Below are 23,434 nucleotides of genomic sequence, written 5' to 3' on the forward strand. Positions count from 1 at the left end.
ATCTTATAATTTATGTAACCAGTAAAGATTAGATTGGTTTTAAAATATTTGATATGGAAAAATATGATTTAATACTAACATATATATATATATATATATATATTTGGTAGCATTTCATTTAGATAGAAGAAATTCACCACCAAACAGCTTGACTCCTTGCTTAAAGATTCGCAATATGTTTGATCCAGTAATGTAAGTATATTCTTTTCTTTACATATAGAAAATTTTCACGTTTATTCAAATGGAATATCTATTTAAATATAGAATAAATTGTTTAGGAAAGGAGAGATAGAACAAAATTGTATTCTGATACCTTGCATTCATTTTTTTTACTGACCATACATACAATGGCAAAAAGTTTGTGAATCCTTTAGAACCGTGATGGCAAACCTATGGCACGTGTGCCCAAAGTGGCACACAGAGCCATGTCGCCTGGCACGCACCTTGCCCGTTCCTCTTCTGAGTTTCTGGCACTTGCAACAATCAGCTGGTTTTTTTGCGTGCGGCAGTGCTGGAAATTGGAAGAGCTGGTCTTCCATTTTCCTGTGTGAGCATGTGCGCTGGCCAGCTGATCATCATACACACATGCATGCCAGAAACCAGAAATTCATTTTTGGGGGTGTGCATATGACCTGGGAAGCTCCTCTTCCGGGTTGTGGCCCAGATGAACGCGCACATGCACTCCTTTTTCAGCAGTTGGTGCTGAAAAGGTTCACTAGCACTGCTTTAGAACTATCAGTACTTCTGCAATTCTGTGACCTACAATGTGAACTAAGTTTCATCTTGGCCCTAGATGAAGTATTTCTAGTTAAACAAAACTACCCTGTTTCCCCCAAAATAAGACATTCCCTGATAATAAGCCCAATCGGGCTTTTGAGCGCATGGCAATAAGGCCAAGTGCTTATTTCAGGATTCAAAAAAATATAAGACAGGGTCTTATTTTCAAGGAAACACAGTAATAGAGACTAATATGTGAATACAGAGTTAATATTAGTTCCCTTGTTGAAAAATGTATGCAAAGCTTTAGATTTAACAAACTTTACCTAAACCAAATCTTTCCTGGCCCTGGGTCAGTCCTGCACATTGACTTGGAGGAATTTTGGATTTGGAGGTATTTTGGTCCATTCCTCTTTAAATATTTTTTTTTCAATTCATGGATATGTTGGAATTCTCTTACATGCAGAGTTCTTACCAAGTCATGTGACAATACTGCAGTAGGGCTAAAGGGTAGGGCTTTCTTAATTCTCTTTGTGGGTGTGGGTGAATATGCAGATGTGTACATGCACAGAGGATACTTGACTCTGCATTCACCAACATGCCCAGACAATGAGAAATGCTTCCCATAGCTTTCACGAAGAACTGTTTGTTTGAACTAAAGTGCTTAGCAGAGTTTCTCTTTTTAATGTTTTGCACAGCCTTGCTTTTTATTATTTTGTCCCTACAAATTTCTTCTATCACCTAGTTAACAATTAATTTAATTAGCATTATAGTTTTTATTTTAGTTTAAGAATTAAAGATAGAACAATCTATTGAGTTAAATTACTGTTCCTTGTAGTTCAATGATTGTTATTCTGATTGGCAGGAACTTTCCTGAGTTGTAGCATTTTTCTTGCAACTCTCTGTTAAAATTATTTAAATGTTAACTATGTTAAAAATAATAAGCATTACAACCCCTACTGATAATGTAAAAGATGATGAAATATTTTTATTGAAAGGCAGAAGAAAAAATGTGAGATTTATTATGAGCAATATTCTGAAATCTATGAATCTTATCTTGAAAGTGAATATCAATATCTGATGGAAGTTATAGGACCTTTTGGCATGTACTGACATAGAAGTGATATTTTAATTGGGTTCGGTCTATTTGACTTATGTGAAAGGAATACAGTAGCCAGTTTTAGATAAAGAGGTCTGTAAAGTTCTTGGTAAATTGTACTTTAAAATAAAAGTACAATTTGTTTTACCTTTCAGAGTTGAAGATTTTTATCTTGCTTGCTTGAGATCAAAAACTTCTTGTCTGTAGAGGCATTAATAATTTTTGTTATAAGAAACTGGAAGTTGAGAGTCAAACTACCCTTTTCTTGATATGTTTATTAAATGTTGCAGATTTATGTGAATGCCACTGTCTTTTTATCTTTTTAATTGCTATCTATTGATGTCTATTTTAGTTTGCTGTATTATTTTGAATACATTAAGATACAAGCATTAATCAACTTTTGTATGTCGTGTTTTTAGGGAAATCGGTGATCATTGGCATTTGGCTATTCAAGAAGCAATCTTGGAAAAGTGCAGTGATAATGAGGGAATAGTTCACATAGCAGTGGACAAAAATTCACGGGAGGTAAAAAGTGATTTAAGATAGTATATATTTCATATATTCAGTTTTCCTACTGGATGTTAACCAAAATTTTATTTTTTCATCTAGGGTTGTGTGTATGTCAAGTGTTTATCTCCAGAATATGCTGGAAAAGCTTTTAAAGCATTGCATGGATCTTGGTTTGATGGTAAGAAATTTTCTTTACAAATAATTCAACAGCAAGCATCAGTAATTGTTAAATAAAAATATTGCATATGATAGTGTTTTTATAATGCTTGTAAAAATTAATTTTATTCACATTGTATTTTTTAAATATGTTTTAAATTATATTTTGCTCCAGGCAAGTTGGTAACAGTAAAGTATCTACGATTAGATCGGTATCATCATCGTTTTCCGCAGGCTATTGCTTGCAGTGCTCCTCTGAAGCCATCAAATACACATATGAACTCAATGTCTCATCTTCGTCTCCGGACAGGCACAGCCAACAACCAGGGAAACTCCTGAGACACTTATTGTACTAGAACTGTTGACTTGTAGCAGGAGGTTTTCCTGTCTGGCCTTGTCTTCCACTTTTACTACTTTTTGTATGTTAACATTTCCATTAATCATTTTTCAGTCTCATTTTTTAGAATGTCTGAGTAATGGGTAGTACTGAATTAAAAGAACATTGGCTATAAAATGTTTTAGAGTCCAAGCAAATCAACATATTATGTTTTGCATGACAAATGTTGAGTTTATTAAGCATTCTCAGATAATGGCTGAATTTTTGCACCAACAAGTGTATGATAACAGTCCAAAAGCATGGAGATAAACTGTATTTCCATAGTTTCCTGTGAAATAATCTTGTGGGTATTTTGTAACAAAAACCACCTACAATTTTTGATGGAAGATGTGTTAATTTCTGTCCAGTAATTAGTTTTTGTTGCTGTAAAACTTTATTTGTGTCAGTCTGGGAATGGGAAGAATGCTGGCTTTAGTAGTTTTAGAGCAGAAAACAACTGAATGCAGATGTGTTGGTTTTGTATATAAACATTGGTGGTGGCAGCACCAGCAAGTAACTTGTGAGGATGTCTGCTTCAAAGCAGTGAATAAGCTTCCTATTTTATTCATAACCAATGTTTATTTAATTTGGCTATATTATTATCCAAGGGCCAAATACCTTGAAGTTAGATACAATTTAAATATCTTTTGTAGGTTTTATATTAAAATATATGGTTATGATTTTTGTGTGAATGGTCTAATATTGTTACTGTGATAATGGATTCAAAATCATGTGAGCAATAAAGAAGTAATTGGCAGGTACTCACTTTGTGAAAAGTTATTTACTACAAAAGAAAATCTCTTACAATATACTAATGGGGAGTATATTTTCCATTAAAATTTGCTACCTAAATGTGCACAAATAAAAAAAATGCACATATTGGAAATAAATTCTTGATAGAGTGTAGAAATGCAGTACATAGAGATTTTTATATGTTCTATATTAAATGTGTGCATTGTTTACACCTTTAAAATTACAAAAAAATACAAAACATTTTGAAACATAACCAGAAAATATAAAATAATTTGATATAGTAATTCCTGTTGAAGCAACATAATGTGTTGATCCAGTTGAATATTATATAGGTGAAGGGATGGAAAACCATTTTAAAAAATAGTCCAGTTTTTATTGTAGATATGACCTTGCAGCATGAACTTGCACAAATAATGCACATTTTTTTTTATGGATAAATGAACATGACACACATTTGTGTAATGAAAAATCCTACTGTGCCTTATCCTTGTGCTTTTTTTGTGGGCAACATATTTAATAATGGACTGTTTCTTATCTGGAAAAAAATTTGGTCGGGTTTTGTCTCGAATGCTAACAAATATATGTAATATAATCAGCCACACAAAATTCTACTCTCAAAGAACAAGTACATATTTTTGACAAGAGAGTAGATTTTGACAGGTCTGTTAGGTTTTTCATGAAACTTACTATATACATATACAAATATGTATAATATACATGTATATGTATTTATGTGTATATAATCAGGTTTTGCTGTATTTGTGCATCATAGTGATTTATTGTTCTGATCTTAGTAACCATTTTGTGACCTATTGCAAGTGTGAATGTAAAATTAAATTGTGGCAGTTTAAAACGTTGCCTTTTGATGCAGATGCATCTTCTTCTAAACTATGTGTTAACCCTGTACATTTGTTATAGTAAACTGTACCATTATGTAGCCTATTTTACCTTTAAAATGTTGACCGGTTTTCCTCCCTGCAAGACAGATGGAAATGTGTATAATACCATGGACACTTCAGAAAGTCAGATGTTTGTAATTTGTCCTGTAAAAACATAAAAGCAAAACAAAACCAATTAAAGATTTATTAGGGCTTTTTACACCGTGTCAGTTCTTTAGGTCTTTTAACATCTGGGGATAATAATAGTTAAAATAGATTTTTTCAACTCTTGCACTGGTTGGAAGCACAGGAAAGTTGGATGATTGTTAAACACAAAACAACAACTACATTTTATCATGTGTATTTTAAGTGTGAACAGCTACTCTATTTATTGTATCTTCTAATTAAATGTCTATGGAGATTCTCAGTCATCCAGATCATGGTTGTCCCAAAGGTGCTTTTTTCAAGAACTGAGGGCTAGAATGGGACATTAAAAAAAATACCAGAAGAATGCAATGACAAGCACTTGGATATTGTGGGGAAAAACTCAGGAAATTGAGACACTTTGCTTTGTTTTAAACGGGATATGACTTTGGACTGGATTGCAATTAACCTGTGATACGTCGGGAGATAATCTCAAGAAGGGTGTAGGATCAGGAGAAAAACATTGGTTTAATGTAAAATTAATTAAAATTAAGTATTTAAATATGCAGAAGCTCCTTTTAAAGGAAACAGGTGTTTATGGCTTTGCCCTAAAATCTTACATGATAAGCATAAACCAGCCAACCCACTTCATGATTTATCACGGTGTTAACCCCCCCTCATGAATTGAATAAAAGTGTAGCCATAGTCTAGTCAGAGTAGATTAGGATGTGATTATAGGTAGTCCTTGAGTAAAGATCACAATTGAGCTCAAAATTTCTGTTAAGTGAGACAGTAGTTAAGCAAGTTTTGCCCCATTTTATGATCTTTCTTGCTACAGTTAAGTGAATCACTGAAGTTGATTAGTTAGTAATATGGTTGTTAACCGCATCTAGCTTTCTCATTGACTGCTTGTCAGAAGGTTGTATGAAGTGATCATATGACCTTGGGACAGCACAATGGTCAAAAATACAAAACAGTTGCCATGATCATGGGAATGCTACAAGGGTCGTAAACTGAAAAACAGTCATAAGTCACATTTTTCAGTGCCATTGTAACAACTCACTAAAGGAACTGTTGTAAGTTGAGAACTACCTATATTGCTTCCTGTGTCATGTCACTGAATTAGAAACATCTCTGAATTAAATGGACTTTGGTCAGATATTGGCAAAGTATCAGGAATTTGTGTGTTATATTTAGATGGAATCATACCTAGACCAAACTTATAGGGGGGGGGGAGAATTGATTTATTTTATTTATTTATTTAATTTATTTGTCAAGCATATATAAGATAACAGGTAAAAGTATAAACATAATTTGAATACATGAAAAGAGTAAGTAAAAAGGATTAGGACAGGGACGGTAGGCACGCTGGTGCACATGCACCATAATTATGATTCTACTGAATAATTATGATTCTACTCTATAAATTTCAATATGGGTTCTATGGACTCTCAGTTGCCGCAACTGAAGACAAAGGGAAAGCCTAAAGTAAAGTTTTGCTGGCGGACATGTACTTATAAAGTCCTGGAAACACGTACCCTTTCCTTCCGCCCCGTCCTGGGACGGCGGCGGTCTCTTTCGGCTCTATGCTCATATTTGGAGCTGATTGAGCAGCTGCCGCCCAAGGAATTTCCCGTCATGCCTTTTGGAGAGGCTGCTTGGCCTGTCCTTTTGCTGGACCGTGGGGGTGGAGGGCGCCTTTGGCCCGAGGCGGCTGCGGGAACAGTAGCTACCTTTTCTCCTGCCAAGGCTCGACTGTTTTATTTTTCTGCCTCGCCTCTCCATGTGCGCCGAGCTTCCCTTGCTCCTGAATTTATTCTGCGCGGCGGCAGCTCTTACGCAGATACCAGGTAGGGGAGCCGTAGTCCCTCGCAAAGGCAAGGTTGTCCTGCCGTCTCTTTATTCGGATTTCTAGATTGTTCGATCCGGCCTGCGGTGAGTTGAAAATTAAAGGGCGATGGCTTGGTGCAGGCGCTTTGTGGCAGGGATGAGCAAGGAAGAAAAAAAGGTGGAGGAGGACTTCTACTGCCGTGAAACGCGTATTCCGGCCAGCAGCAGTCCAGCACCGAGAGCTTTCCTTTAACCTCTGGTAGAATTAAGTAAGGTTGACTATCCAGATAGTTCCAACTAAAGTTGTAGTCGTTATGATGTACCTTGTCATTCGGGTCCAGCGCAGTCGAATAATCCACAACAAACTGTTATAAACGTGGTTTAATTTAAGGACATCTTTCTTCCTTATTACTCTGACCCCACTTGTTTCCGAGAACCCTGTCAATATCCACAGGACATACTTCTGCTTAGACAAGGATAAGATTGGGATGATACAAGCCTCCCATCTGTATTTTGAATGTATGTAATCAAGAGTACCTGTTCAGGATTAGGCTGAATCTGTCTGGGTGGTGGCTGCAACTAAATTCAGGTATTATGTGATGGTATTCAATATGTAACCAAAGTAGGAATCTTGGCTGCTTTTTTATATTCAGGTTGGGAATAGGGGGAGGAGTTCTTTAAGATTTTTTTTTCTAAATTAGTTTGCTTTTGGAAGCCAGCCCTCCTGCCTTTTGTTTTTTTTTAAATCATTTTCTTCTGGATGGGATTGGAAATGTTGCATCACTTTTAAAGCAAATAATCTCCTTAAAGGTTCATATAAAGTATTAGCATTTCACACACAGAAATAAGGCCACTTAAAATTTGCCAGGTTTGGAGGTGTGATGAGAGTGTGTTCCAACTAGCATGCTATTGTTTCCATTACATTAATGTGCAAAAGTTTATTAATCCAGCAATTTTTGCTTCTGGGGGGGGGTTAGAGATTAGAGTAAGTGTTTTAGAGTTCACAAATAAATGCATTTTTCTCTCAGGTTCTCTGTTAATGCAAGTTAACAAAGGAGATTTTTGTCTTAACAGAATCAACCTTTAATATAATCTAAATATGTTTAAGGTGGTTGGACCAACTTATATATTGCTTTCCAGTTCTCACATTGACCATCTGTTTTCTTCTGATACCTTAGGTTTACCAGAGATAATAATTTATAGTTTATATATAGTTTATAACTAGCATATTGTTTATAGCCATGTTTTGCTGGATAACCACAAGTGGCTGGCTTTGTACAACACAAACCATTATTTACAAACAGTAATAGATTCATTTAATGTGATATGGTGAAACCAAACCCACATGATGTCTTATGTAGGGTTAGGCAAATGTTTTGGGCCAGGACCTTATTTGATATTTTATAAATATTCAAATAGCCATAGAAAATATATTCAATATGCGAATAACATTTAATTTAATTTAATTTAATTTAATTTAATTTAATTTAATTTAATTTAATTTATCGCATTTCTATGCCGCCCAACTCCCAAGGGACTCTAGGGTATGATCAATTTCAGAGCAATCGATTTCTAGAATTCCATTGTTTTCTCAGGCTGTTCTGTTTAGTGTGGATGGATCTTTGCGAGGACAACATGCATTCTTGCAGCATTCCAAATTTCTATTTTTTTAAAAGTTAAAATATTTTTTTTAAAAAGAAATCCAGGTTGGAGAGGAAGAAACAGGGGCGGGTTTCAAAACCCATCACTACTGGTTCGCTTGTGGGTGTGCTTGTGCACGCGTGTGATGCTTCTGTGCATGCGCAGAAGTGTCCAGGCAGGCGGCCGGAGCCTGCCGCCACTGCTACGGGTTCGCCTGATCTGGGGCGAACTGGTAGCAACCTACCACTGGGAAGAAAGCCAAGTGATTACAAAGACAGCTTTCTGAATGCACATTAATATCTATGATAAGCATGTTGCTTATCTTTTGATTTAAGACTCTTATGCAAACTGAGTTTGTTTTGAAAAATGTTTTCTATAATTATATCATGCTGCTTCAAATGTATTTGGGAAAATGAAGTTCCAAAAATGCTCTTTGATGCTTGATAGTTTAACCAAAACATTATCATGTTATTTTAAAATTCTAGTTGTCTTTTATTGAATTATATTTCCAATAAAAATATAAAGGTTGTTGATAATTGGGTAATTTATTTATTAAATTTATATGCCACCAATCTCACTATTGAGCAACTCTGGGCAGTTTACAGTATCACAAATCAATTAAAGTTTAGAAACTATTCCCCCAACACAGATTTATGTTATAATTACCGGTAATCTTTAAGAGAGTACTAGATTTGTTTTTGTCAGTTCTTCAAACATCATATTCAGTGTAAACATCTTAAAAGACGTTTCCCTGGGTCTGAAAAAAAAGGTTGTGTTATGTTTTTTGCTCTAAATTGACAAACCAATGCAAAGCTATTTATTTTTATTATTGCATTGACAAACCAATGCAAAGCTATTTATTTTTCCTGTTTGGAGGTGAAGATCAGAGTTATAAATGCAGTTTTATGGCAGCCAACACTTATGTGTGATAAATTAACCAGTTACATTTGGAAATATGTCCAAAGCTAAATCTTCTTGCTACTACTGGTTTCTCCAAACTGCTAAAACTAAGATCTTATTTACTATTTATGAATTTATTTTATTTTATTATTTTATTTATTTTAGCTTTTGCTTTATTTCAAATCTTGTAGTGTTTTATTTATTTATTTTTTATTTTATTTTTTATTTTATTTTGAATTTGTATACCGCCCTTCTCCCTGAGGACTCAGGGCAGTGAACAGCCAAGTAAAAACATCAAATACAAATATTAAAATACAATTAAAAGTATATATAAATTTGGCCCCATTAATTAAAAACGATAAACAAAACACTTAAAAACACTTAAAAAATTAGGCCAGCCCGGCTTGCTGGAAAAGGAAGGTTTTAAGGGCACGGCGGAAGGCACTGAGGTCTTGGATTCTCCTTATCTCTGGAGGCAATTGATTCCAGAGGGTAGGTGCCCCCACAGAGAAGGCCCTCCCCCTGGGGGTCACCAGCCTGCACTGTTTGGCTGATGGCACCCCGAGGAGGCCCTCTCTGGGAGCGCACAGGTCGGTGGGAGGTCGTCGGTGGCAGCAGGCGGTCTCGAAGATAGCTAGGCCCTATGCCATGGAGCGCTTTAAAGGTGATAACCAACACCTTGAAGCGCACCCGGAAGACCACCGGGAGCCAGTGCAGCTCACACAGGAGCGGTGTTACATGGGAGCGCCATGGTGCTCCCGTCACTACCCGCGCTGCTGCGTTCTGGACCAGCTGGAGCCTCCGGTTGCTCTTCAAGGGGAGCCCCATGTAGAGAGCGTTGCAGTAGTCAAGGCGAGAGGTGACGAGGGCATGAGTGACTGTGCACAGGGAATCCCGATCAAGAAAGGGCCGCAACTGGCGAATCAGGCGAACCTGACAAAAGGACCCCTGGTCACAGCCGTCAGATGTTCCTCCAAGGACAGCTGCGTATCCAGGAGGACTCCCAGATTGCGAGCCCTCTCTGGGGGGGGGGGCATATGGGTTTTACCCATATGTCTTCTGCCAAGCAGAAAACTAGCCACTTGTTTAATTAAAAATGCAAGAATATTTTAGTTAAATTGAGGCTATAACAGTTGCTGTTGGTCATATAGTTTGTTCATGCACTGAGTGTGAAAAGCAGGCGATATAGCAATAGAAACCAACTTGCTTGGCAAGGGTACCCCTCCCATTGTGCCATCTATATGAAAAGCAGTGAGCTTTCCAAGCTACGAGTTTGTACTGTCTAAAAGTATTGTTGGGCACTTGCTTTGGTGTTCAGAGCAATGAAAAAGCTATTCCTGTGATTTGACTTGTTTACCAGCATCCAGCCCCTAAATGTCTCTATTCCTCTTTCTGCTTCTCCTTTGGGAGAAAATCTATGCTACAGCATCCATCATCAGCAACAAAAGTCTGCTGTTAATGCCTGAGATCCCAATTTTGCGTTTTGGAATTGTAATGATAAATTGTTCTGTAACTCCACCTTGGATAAAAGATATAAATAAGAGACTGACCTGCATGGGACACAATGTTTGTGTACACGGCTATTTACATCAGGCCACACCACTTGATATTATTAAATCTGCCAATCTTGGGGCCTGTTAAAAACAGGACGTGTAAGGTATGAGAAAGTAGCCCTTTTCTGTAATAGTCCCCACTTTATGGAATGCTTTACTTCCAGAAGTACATGTAATCCCCATTCTTTGTACAATTCCATAAACAGGTTGAAATTGTTTTATGCCTTTTGGATTGCAGTTGCCTATTTGGGGGTTAATCTTTTGTTTTTTTTATGGTTATTTTTGAGTTTTGATATTGATTTATTTATAGTTAACATATTTTTGGTTTTCTTGTTGATGAAGTCCTTTGCAACTGACACAGTTGTATGGCAAGAATAAATAATTCTTGCACATGCTTTGGTATATAGTTGATTAAAAAAAATCTCTGATTTAGAATAGGTTTAATGCAGGAGATGCCAATGATGTTAATTCTTTGGTATCTCCTGCATTAAATCTTACTCTAAATCAAAGATTTTTCTATCATCTAGCTGCCTATGTGCTTTCTGCCTTTACTACCCTTTTATAGAAGGAAGAAAAGTACTTTATTGGCCATATGAAATACAAGTGATAAGTTATAACTAAATCATTTTGTAAGTTTTTAAAGCACTGCTTGATCTTCCACGGTATTTATTATTCTTAGGTTACAGTTCTCCTGACACACAGTACCAATTCTCATTCCAGCTGCTGGTTGAGATAAGGCTTTCTGTAACTGTGCCAAGAACAGGCAGTATATCAGCTCTTATCCTTTGATGGAATGAGTGAATGTCTGAAAGTGAATGTAGGACGGAACACACACAGCAGTTTTAAAAGTTTCAAACAAAAGTTTTACTATTATATTTTCTTGCAGAATGATTTTTTCTAATTAGATATACAGTATATTAAATCCTCTGTAGGTAGCTCAGTAAAGTATTGCCATTAGGTTTTCCCTATTAGTTATTAGGTTTTTGTACTTGAATATAATAACAGAGCCAAGTGTATTGTCCTGTTTTAATTGTCAGTGTGACCCAAGATAATCTTAAAAGAGAAAAGTTACCCTTCTTCAAAATACTCCAAGCACATAACATCTATTAGAAAGTAACCAAAGTTACCATTTTGAAGCTGATATACGTAAAACTTGATAATTCTCCCAAGTCCTTGCAAATCTAGTTACTGTAAGCACTTTGATGCCAAACTGGGGATGTAGATAAGAAGGCCTTTTATACTTTTTCAGTTAGATAATCAGATTACCTCTATTCAGAAGTGATCTCTTTTTTGCTGCTGGAATGCATGAAGAAAAGGACATTTAAGATGTCTTTGTTTAAGATGCTTTGTTTTCAGGTTTTCAGGCTATTAGAAATCTCATAATATTAGGAAATGATTATGTATCAGAGTCAGCAGGCAGCATTGTATAATTTCACTCTACAGTGTGATTGCTGTTTTTTAAAAATATAATAATAAAAATGCTTCAAATTTTATATCATTAAGAAATGAAAATCTCAATAAATGCTAGCAATTTAAAATTCTGTAAGTTAAAAATGTTGAAATTGGGTTTTAAGGATTTGAAGTTATGATATCTGCTCCCCCCATTTTGAGCACTTGGTAACCAAACCGCATTTAGGGCTATTTGCAGTGCCCCACAGTCATGTGACTATACTTTATGTTTTTACCAGAAATTGGTATTTATTTCTGGTTTCTGGCCAAGTCTGCCCCCTAGTGAACAATCATTAATGCTTAATGATGCTTAATGACTGGCACTTAACAAGTGCAATGTTTGCTTAATGACTGGCACAAAAAAAGTAAATTCAGGCATGGTCACAGAGTGACCGACTTTATGACCGCCACGACTTACGACCAAAATTTTGAGCTCATTACAGTCATATGTTGACGACTACTTGTACTTGTCAGCTGTTTTCAGCTGTTGCCTGTTCCTGAGATAATTCTGATAAACTTTGATTTGTGTATGTTGGCAGCAATTGAGAAAGAGGCGGTCTTAAGACATGCCGTATAAGTCCTCATTTGGACAACTTTTAAGAGTGACTGTTTCCCGCTAGTGATAGGAATTCTATATTATGGGAGCCTATCTGACTACTATATCTTTTATCTGAGATTTCTTGCTATTGGAAATTGCTGCCTGAGACCTAAAGGCAGATCTTATTTTTATCTCCTGCCCAGATTATGTAACTGGGAAGATCAGTCTCCTTCCTGTTGACTTTTTCATGTCTAAGCCTAAGCTTTTGATCTTTTTTTACTGTATTGCTATGGGTTGCTTTAATTGTCTTGTTTTTAGCTGTTTCATGGGATTATGTGCTGAATTATACTGTTTTAACTTGTAATCATAAATTGCTTTTAACAATCTCAAGGGATAAATTATTTTATATTCCTTATATTAGCCAGTAAGGTCTTTACTCAAGGGAATCCTAACAATAATTCATGTCGTAAATCTGTATTATTTTCAAACATGGCAACTTTAAGATGCGTGGACTTCAACTCCCAGAATTCCCTATCCAGCATGTTCTAAATCAGGGGTGTCAAACTGGTGGCTGTGGGCCAGTTGCATCATGCACAGGCCACGCTCACCCCAGCTCTGTGAGGAGAAAACATTGTGTATAGTTTATTGAATAGCCCGAAGGCCTTTTCAAACAAAACAGAAAAGAAAAAGGGAAAAAGATAAAACAGTTACAAAAATAGCAATCTAAAAATATATGATAGATGACATTAAAATTTTACCATATCAAATTTCAATAGCTAAAGAAAACATTGTGAAACATCACATGATGGCAACGTGATGCCACAAGTTTGACACTCATGTTCTAAATTCTGCTCTGATACATCAGTATAGAGTAACGTTCTGTTTATGTACACTTCTCTTGCCTATTTTCCCCAAAACTTCTATGTTTTATATTTCATTACGTCTCTTAATGCATCTCCAAGGCTATTATATATATTTATATATATTTAAAATATAGTTTTCTGTTTCTATGCATAATTCTGTTCCATGTGATTGGAAAATGCATTATAATGTATAACTTGCCTTCAAATTTAATCATTAAGGTAGATTGTAAGAAAACATTAAGAAATTTAAAAATGTAGGTCATAATCTTACTTTAACTTTCATTGGCATAGCTTTATGCTGGAGAGTGGTTAGAATCTGAGAGAATCCTTTTCAAATGTCTGCAGGTATTGTATTTTCTGAAAATTTTAGAAAACTGTTAGTCTGGCAGAATATAGGTCTGGTGTATCTTTTCAGATTAAGAAATTTTGCTAAAAGACATAAGCTTTCATGAGAGAAAGTTGACTGTTTCCCTATGACTATCATTAAGTGTTGTACCTTATGATTCTTGAAGAATGTATCTTTTCTTTTATGTACTCCAAGAGTATATGCACCAAGACAAATTCCTTGTGTGTCCAATCTCTTGGCCAATAAAGAATTCTATTCTATTCTATTCTATTCTATTCTATTCTATTCTATTCTATTCTATTCTATTCTATTCTATTCCATTCCATTCCATTCCATTCCATTCCATTCCATTCCATTCCATTCTAGTTTGTAGACTATGCAATTTATGCATTTGATAAAATGAAGCAGTTCATGAAAGTTTATGACTTTTAACAAAATTTGTTAGTTGAAAAGATGCTTGTCAGACTTCTGATTTTTGATGCTTCTGAAGTCTGATGCTTATCAGACTTCTTGCAGTAATAGTAGTAGTTGCACATAACAGTTCAGCATAATCTGTTTTAAAACTAGGTGTGGGATTATTTTTAGGTGGGGAAGGATTTAAAACATTAACATCCACCTACAATCTGAAGTGGTATTACGTCATTAAAATGTTCAATTATCTTTCATCACAGGATGTATTCTATTTTTGAAACATTTAATTGTTTTCCCCATGGGCAAGTCAACCAACACTTTATTCTTTGTTTTGCATTGACTTGCAAAAGCTATTTTATCTAGCTTTAGCAACACAAGCTTGCTGTTTGCACTTTTTTGCCTGCTAACCACTAGGGGGTGGTCTGTTCCTGGTTTAATGGAGAGAACATCTTTAATCATAAATTGTTAAGTTAAAGTGTTCTAGAAACTCTCTCCTCCTGGGGCACCCACCTTTTTAGAGGTAGAATTCATCCTTGTTCTTTGCCTGACCTGAAGAGTGATATCACTGCCTTTCTCCCTGTTGCACTGTAGTTGCTTGAGTCACAGGCTTTGACACAAGCCAGATGGCTGCAATTGGTAGGCGTGCAGGCTGCCTGGTGCTACAGTTGATGAAACAGAATAGGAAGACCTTTTATGATCAGCTGCTGGAGCCCAGTAAGACTACAGCTTTGCTAGGTAATTACATTTTCACTGCACACTTCTCTTTCTCAAAGTGAAAATACATTTTTATTTGCTTGCTTGGAATGTGTAGGCTTTTTTTATTAGTTGACCGCCTTCTCCAAGGGAATGGTTTCTGTGCATGATTAGGAAACCGAAAATCATTGTGCAAGTCGTTCATCCAAATTACATCTTTAATCCTTTTTTTCAGGCTATTGATTTCAGGCTATTGTGGTGTTTATCTTTTCTTGCTCATTATTGTCTCCACGTCTGCTTCTATAAACATTTGGCTCTTGTACTTTGAAATAATTTAATCCAAGTAGTATTTTATTCAGATACACTCTAAAGCAAATTAGTAATTCAAGATATAATGAAAAATATATAGCATGAAACAAATTGAGGGATGTGGATGGCACTCCACATACCCATCCAGTACAGAGATTTGGACCTAAAGATGTATAATCAGAAGACCATCTATGCAATAGATTCCTGCTGTTTTTTCCCCAGAAATCTTCCCCAGAAGTTTTTGAGTAAACTTGTGGTAGATGCATAGGCTTCTGTACTATAATCAATATATTGATTTCCAGGAAATTTTTAAAAAGTCCAAATAGAGAGCAGCAAAATAAGTCAATAAAATAATGCTTTAATTATTCCTTGCCAGCAAAAAAGATTCCAGCTGCTAGTCTGCTCACAGCCAGTCAGGGACAGTTGTCAACAGAAAATAAACTGGTTGGGCTAGCCCAACAAGCTGTGCTTTCAAGATGTATGGGCACACACAGTGATGTCGCTATGAATACTGCACCTTTCATCAGTATCGTATTGCAGACACAGAAAGAAGGAGTTTATGTTATGATGTCATGCCAGGTACAGCCTATTCTGCTTTGTTGCTGACACTTCTGGGCAGATGAACTACAGTTGGAATGTGATCTGATCTACTATTGTTGGCATTTACTGATATTATTCTAGTGATTTTTTTTAACAGTCTTAGGCTGATTGTTGTATAGCAAGTTCAAGCTGAAGATACTCAGCTCACAGAACAGTACAAATGCAAGGTAAAAAAAGTTAGCTGCTTAGCTGGTAACAAGGCAGCTGCTGATCCCTTATCAATCACAGCTTGATAATGGAGGATTTTGGAATATCCTTTAATGTGTAGAAGGAAAAGCGTAACAAAAGTAATAATATAGCAAGGAAACAAAGTAAACAAATAGACAAGTATAAACAATTTTAGTATCTCTTCACTCCCTAATAGCTTAATGCAATCAAAGTCCACTGAGGTTTACCAGAAATAACATCTTAACTTTGATCAAATAAACTAATTTTATATTTCTTCTTTGTCCCTTCTCATAGTATTCCTCAAAACTTTAACAAGCCTCTTTTGTAAATCCTGTCTAAAAAAACATTCAGGTCATTCTTGATATATTATTGGTTTATAGCAGCTTTGCTGTTTACAGTGTCTATAAACCATATTTCTGTAGTGATTTGGCTTGGTCAATTATCCAATAAAAATTAGCAAGAGAAATTGATAGCACTTCCAAATAATATTTTTTTATATATATTATTTGATATATATTAATTTTTGATATAAATATAGTTGAAACTTTGTAATGCACTCTATTTTGAACAAACATTAAAGTAGATGGGTACAGCACAAGAAAATGTATATGATTCTGGCACAGTGTACTTGTCCACTAGATCAGGGGTTCCCAACCTGTGGGCCGCAGTCCACTATTGGGCCGCGGGCTAATCGCCACTGGGCCGCATGAGTGCCCGACCGGTGCACGTGCCTCCAAGTGTGCACACCACCCCATCAGCGTGAGCCTCGTCGCAGGTGCTTGCAGCCCCACTCACATGAGCCTCATCGTGGCTGCATTCACACAAGCCTCATCGTGGCCCCATTTGCGCAAGCCTCGTCATGGGTGCTTGCAGCCCCACTCAGGCGAGTGTCACTGCAAATGTTGCAGACACTGTACTTGCCCTTCCCACGCACATGCACTTGCCCCTCCCACAAAATCATCCCCTCTTTCCTCCCTCCCCCGCTCCGGGCTGCAGACCCAGAAAGTTGGGGGAATTCTGCACTAGATGTTTCTGATGGGTTCTCATCTTTGTTACCTTCATTATAAATTGTTTTAAAAATATGTAACTCAGCAAGTGGTCATTATATAGAACAGCTTTAATATGGGCCTCTTATATATCTTTCCTTAGATTGATTTTATCCATTCTTTTGAAGAGTCCAGTCTAATGCACATGGAGTTCTTTTTCATTTATAAAGAAAGGTTTTGCTGCATGCATAGTTGAAGAGGGTATTATTAAAAATTCAACTACTTTAAGGTACTAATTGTTTGTGTAATAGTAAGTTCCCTATTTTTAAAACTTTTAGAACTTAGATGCAAATTAACTATAAAATAATAAATGAATGAACAAAATACCATGTTTCTTTCTGAAATTTTTATGTGATCATTTTCAAATCATTTTCTTAAAATAATTGTGTATATATTTTTGTAAATTGCTTTATTTCTTGGGAATAATTGTTAGATTGTTGTGTAAGGAATGAGAGGAACTCATTTAATACATGTATTAAATGTATTTGTATTATTAAGCTTGTATGTTTCCTTTCAGAAAAAAGTCATAATCATCATTTTTGCTATGAATGTATCTGATTTTTTGAAGTTTTAATTTCATTTTCATCTTTTTTTTCCCCTTACTCAGCTCTTGCCCCTGTTCTTTGCCTCTGGTTGTGTTGGTGACGATATTACAGTGATGTCTGCATTCAACCTACTGCATTTGGTGACAAAGAGCCAGCCAGTGGCCCTGCAAGCCTGTGGGCTTCCCTCAGGTTGACTGGGTGCTACTTGTGGTTATGCATATGGAGGTTCTTTCTACTAGAGTAGGCATCTCTGCTACAGGAAATAATATTTATTATTTATTTATTTATTTATTAATGAGATTTATATGCCGCCCTATCTCCAGCCGGACTCAGTGCGGCTCACAACAGTAAAAAACATCTAATGAAAAAGTTAAAAAGAAATTAAATCCAAATCTCATAATTTAACAGTTAAAAGTGCAATTAAGACTAACAAGTTAAAAATTAAAACCCCATCAGTCAGTGTCAGTAATCAGTAATAGGCTGTGGTTTGCTAAGGAATCAGCTTTTTAAAGCCAACTAAGCTGAAAGTCTTTCAAACTATATTGTATATCACTGTTTTTTTAAAACAATAATTGGTAACAGGGTTTAGCATTTTAGCTTCTATATTATTTAGTTCATAAATAAATAGGCACTTTGCTTTCTTTAAATATAACAGTAGTCTTAAATAATCTAGCACTATATTTTTATCAAGGGATACTATAATCTGGTGGGGGCAATATATTTGATCTCAGGAAACATTCAGTGCTATTTTAGGAAGAAGAATAACAAATCAATTGAAGGCAAAGTTCTTACAAGGTGTTGCAAATGAAATTTTTCTTGTAAAATTATGTACTAATTTAGCCCACTATTTTGCTGTATTTCCACAATTTTTGGTCATAACTTTATCTTCGTATATGTTAGTTCTGCAAATCAAGCAGAAACCTTGAAATGCAAATGATAGCGATAAATAATAGTGCTGTTCAACATATTCATAAAGGGTAATCCAAAAGCACATTGGTGCATGTGAAGAATCACTCTTCAAAATATTGATGCAGCCTTAATTTCTGGAAGGCTTGTCATGGTTTTGGAAGCTTTCCCTCAATTTGCATGTCTGTGAGCATATATAGACAACATTTCCACTTGGACTACCAGTGAAGTAGCAAATAACATTTTTCTACCATGTTATCATGTTTGCAGTTCCAAATAAAAGTATGATATAAGAGTTCACTAATGGTGGAAGGAAAACAGGCAACATGTTTCACAGCAATAGAAAAAGCTCTCATCTATTTTATTTGTCAAATCTTTATGATGCCCATCTTCCCTACAAGACGACTCTGGATGGCTTATAAGTTATAAAACAAGTAAAAAATAATTAAAACATTAAAATCTACATAGATTAAAATATTATTAAAAACAGTACCAAAACTGAAATTAAGGGAGCTAAGAGATGATTGAGATGGGGATGAGGTCTTTTTACCCCATCAGCCACCTTTAGTGGTGAGCACTCCTTCGGGGCCCCAGACTAAGCAAAGTCAGGTTTTAATACTCTTAATTTAATTTAATTTAATTAATTCAATTTATATGCCGCCCCTCTCCGAAGACTCAGGGCGGCTCACAATACATTTTAAAAAATCATTATTAAAAAAACATTTAAAAATTAAAAACATTAAAAACATTAAAAACTCATTCACGCCATTCATGGCCGAATCTCACCAGATCACAAGAGCGAGATCAACGGCCCCAGGCCTGCCGGAAAAGCCAGGTCTTCACCGCTTTTCAGAAGGCCAATAGGGTGGGGATGGTCCGGACCTCAGGAGGTAACTGGTTCCAGAGAGCTGGGGCAGCCACAGAGAAGACCCTCCCCCGCGGGCCCGCCAGCCGGCATTGTTTAACTGACGGGACCCGGAGGAGACCAACTCTGTCGGATCTTACCAGTCGCTGGGAGCTATGCGGCAAAAGGCGGTCTCGAAGATAACCTGGCCCTGAGCCATGTAGGGCTTTAAAGGTAATAACCAACACCTTGAATTGTGACCGGAGACCAATAGGGAGCCATTCTTCCAGAATGCCAAAAGAGAGGGGGCAATTCTCACCTCTTGGGGTAAAATGTTTCACAGTGTTTGGCCCACAGGAAAAAGACACTTCTTCTTGACCTCGCCTGCTTCAATTCCTTAGCAGACAGGATCCATAGAGGGCCTCTTCTGTTGGCACAAGTGGAATGGGCTTGTCCCATTGGGGAGAGATGGCTTCTCAGATACCCTGCATCTCCTCTTTATGATATAAATAGTCATAAAGGCAATTTATTCAGAGATACTGGAACTGATTACTGACGTGGCCATGAAATTGGCTTAGGTAAGCACAATATATATTATTTATATATTTACAGTTTTTGAACTACCAGTAAGACATTAAGAATATATTTAACCATTTCATTTTAAATATGATGTATACATGTATATATTTTAGATGGCTTTAGAATTATCCATATAATACAGTATATCCTTAAAAAAAAGATAACACATTCATGTAAATAAATACATTTATCTTGTCCCAGGTTCACCATAATTTACACATTTTGTTTTCTTCCAAATGTTATTTAAAGTGCAAACAATTTTTATGTTATGCACTTATTTTTTAGAAATTCTTTTTTAATTGCTGGAATTTGAATACATACATATAAGAATAGATTATTTTACTATATGAGCTAGAGAAACTTCAGTTTAAAAGATAGTAGCTCTCAAATTCCAGTAGATGGCACTAATTAGGTATTCTTTTTCATATTACGGAAATACTGTTCTGTAATACCCAAATCTTAAGTCTGAAGATTTAAGTCTGAATATATTTTTTTGTATTTTAGATAGAAAATTTAATTTAGTGGTTTTAAAGATCTTGAAAAACAGCAAATTAATAAGTAGTATTACTAGTGAAGTGCCTTTAAAATAAATTTTAACAATACTAGTAAATTATTGATTCCTTATATTTGTTAACTTCGTAATTTGGAAGGTAAAAATCAAATATTTCCTCCTGTGATTTTGTCTTCCTGTAAACATCTATTTATTTTGATTTTATGCATAAACCTACAAACATTTTCTGTAGCAGAGTGCACATTTATATAGGAGAAAAACTTACTTTGCTTTGCTGTGAGTTTGTATTGCATGTGCTGATTCATCTCTAAAAATGTACCTTTTCCCCCTTTTAACACTGTTCTTTGCTTTCATCACTTCTTGCATGCAGTAGAATGCTTTCTTTTCCTGCTCTTTAAAACCTGGAAAAAGTAGTTACATAATTTTAATTAAATTAATGCTGAATATGTTTTGAAAGACACAAATGCTTTCTAACTCCAGAGTAATTGCTTTCTAAATAATTATTTGAATACAGTGTTGTGTATTTAATTGGCAGAATATTTATGTGCTGTTTGTAAAACATTTCTTGATGTTCACAGTTAAAATTGCAATACGTCTATAGGAAGGTACTGGGCATATCACGTTAATCATTTGATAGTATATATGTATTTAATATTGAATTTTATACCTATGCAATTTAATTATATTTCATCTATATAGTGCCCTTATCTATGGTTTTAAAATATACTATTATTTATTTTTAAATTTATTATTAATTGCATTTATGTCCCCATCTTTTATTAATACACCTCATGACAGTTACAACAATATTATATAGAACATTAATAAAACAAAAACGACTGGAATATTATTCCCCACCTCCCGCCCCAGTGAGATTGGCCTTCTGGAAGGCCCTCAAAACATGGATGTAACATTGGACTTGGGTACCCCAAGGAAGTGTGGAGCCCATTATATGGTTACAGTATATTGTACACTGCTCAAAAAAATAAAGGGAACACAAGCAGAAGACATCCAAGATCTGAATGAATGAAATAGCCTTATTAAATACTTTGTTCGTTACATACAGTAGTTTTGTGTTCCCTTTAGTTGTTTGAGCAGTGTATAAACTACTGTATGCAACGAACAAAGTATTTAATAAGGCTATTTCATTTATTCAGATCTCGGATGTCTTCTGATGTCTTGTGTTCCCTTTATTTTTTTGAGCAGTATATATAGTTAGAGTTCATTCTCCTCTGTCTTTTTATTGTTGTGTTTTAGATGTAGATTTTAATTTTTAATTGTTTTTAATAGTAGAAAATTATGGTTTTATTACACCACCCTAGAGTTCCATGCAAGTGAGATGGGCAGCCATATAATCAATAAATTAACAGGAACAAAAAAAGAGAGTTTTTTAACCATACTTATTATAATACCTATTGGCCCTTCTGAATACAACTATCTTTGCCCAATTCTGAAATGTCAGCAGAAGTGATACAGATAATAACCAAAATACATTTTTAGTGAATTTACTAGAGAATAGTGACATGGTTCAAATTAATAATAGCTGCATATTATGTTAGGATATTTCAAATTTTTATTCATTTATCAACAGAATTTACTCGTCTTTGTGCCTACCATAATGCTTATTGAACTGAGTGATGTGCATACAGTGGTACTTTGGTACTCATCGTTAATTGGTTCCAGGAAGCATGCTGAGTATCAAAAACAATGAGTACCAAACAAATTTTCTCCATAAGGATTAATGTAGTGAATCACAAGGCAGCCGACCCCGACAAGTTCAAGCTTGTGCGCTGAATACTAAACAAACAATGAGTACCGGAACAAAATTTTCATATCAAAATGTGTTGATTATCAAATTTGATGAGTTTCAAAGCAGTTGAGTACCAAGGTACCATTGTATTGGAATGTATGCTCTAGTTGAGAAGTCCTCAATGTCCTACATTCAGCTGGTTACTAGTGGTTATAGGAGCTTATGGCTTTCATATGCATTGCATCAACTGATTTTCATATCAAGTACATTCTTATGTATTCAAAATAGCTAAGGCTATTTTTTTTTTTTTTTGCTGGAAACTAAATCTGTAATATTATAAGAAATACATTTACATAGATTTAGTTAGATGGCATATATTTTGTATTGTATATTTCTTTAAAATATATTTATTCATGATGTTTGCAATAAGCCAAAATTCTTTATTTATTCACTTAAAGAACAAATCTTCATAAGCTTTAAAGTATATCTGAATGACTTTAGGAGTAAAGAGAGTAAAGAGAGTTCTAAGAGCTGTAGTGTGTCCAGAAAATCACTGAATCAAGGCAATTAACTATCTGCAAAAAAAACTCATCACTTATATCTTTCCTACATGTTTTACCACTATATTCTGTGCTTATGTGAACCTTTGCTAAACTTTTCCTCAGCATAGCACTCCCCAGTTGCCTTCCCAAAACATCATGATACCAGATTCTGCAAAGTAGCATGCACATAACTTCTCCTTTTCTTAAATTACCTTTAAATTACCTTTACCTTTTCTTAAATTTTCTTAAATTACCAAGAGCCTTGGTAGTACAGTGGTCTAAAGCACCCTGTTATTAAGATCAGCTGCCTGCAATTACTGCAGGTTCGAATCTCGCCAGGCTCAAGGTTGACTCAGCTTTCCATCCTTTCTAAGGTAGGTAAATTGAGGACCCAGTTGTGGGGGCAATAAGCTGACTTTGTATAAATATACAAAAGGATGAAGGCTATTGCTTAGTGCATTGTAAGCCGCCCTGAGTCTCCGGAGAAGGGCGGCATATAAATCAAATTAAAAAAAAATATCATCAGTATTGAATTTGAACTAATGTGTCATAACTTGAAAATATCTTGGTATATAATATAGAAAAGGTCAAACATTTTGCAGACTTTTAGAATAATATCTTAGCAGGTTGCAGCATTTAATTGAACTAACCAAGGTTGCCATCTAGCCATAAATTTAAAACAACATTGACTTAACTAATGCAATGATTCTCTTGGTTTCATATACTTGTTTTACCTGTGTTGAACTCTGTTGTAATGTGTCTGATATTTTGGTCTTT

The 23,434-nt window shown here is 35.4% G+C and overlaps 2 protein-coding genes across 5 annotated transcripts in view; both read left to right on the forward strand.

Annotated features, from left to right (window-relative positions):
- LEMD3 (LEM domain containing 3) overlaps window positions 1-4,709 on the forward strand; it is a 29,887-nt gene extending 25,178 nt beyond the window's left edge. The window contains exons 10-13 of the mRNA XM_070947382.1: window positions 111-192; window positions 2,236-2,341; window positions 2,426-2,504; window positions 2,658-4,709. Coding sequence (XP_070803483.1) covers window positions 111-192; window positions 2,236-2,341; window positions 2,426-2,504; window positions 2,658-2,821 — 431 coding nt within the window. The 3' untranslated portion in view covers window positions 2,822-4,709. The remainder of the gene's footprint in view (window positions 1-110; window positions 193-2,235; window positions 2,342-2,425; window positions 2,505-2,657) is intronic.
- Window positions 4,710-6,315: 1,606 nt separating this feature from the next.
- Window positions 6,316-23,434, forward strand: part of MSRB3 (methionine sulfoxide reductase B3) — a 51,913-nt gene continuing 34,794 nt past the window's right edge. Inside the window, exons 1-2 of one of the 4 annotated variants that reach the window (XM_070947022.1) lie at window positions 6,316-6,483; window positions 17,588-17,714. In XM_070947022.1, the coding sequence (XP_070803123.1) occupies window positions 17,639-17,714 (76 nt within the window). In that variant the 5' untranslated portion in view covers window positions 6,316-6,483; window positions 17,588-17,638. Of the gene's footprint in view, window positions 6,484-14,810; window positions 14,900-17,099; window positions 17,210-17,587; window positions 17,715-23,434 lie in introns of those variants that run through there. The other 3 variants (XM_070947020.1, XM_070947021.1, XM_070947023.1) reach the window with 3 other exon arrangements.

This window comes from Pituophis catenifer, unplaced genomic scaffold (assembly GCF_029215685.1).
Source record: "Pituophis catenifer annectens isolate HBS135680 unplaced genomic scaffold, rPitCat1.0.hap2 SCAF_7, whole genome shotgun sequence".
Lineage (NCBI taxonomy): Eukaryota > Metazoa > Chordata > Lepidosauria > Squamata > Colubridae > Pituophis > Pituophis catenifer.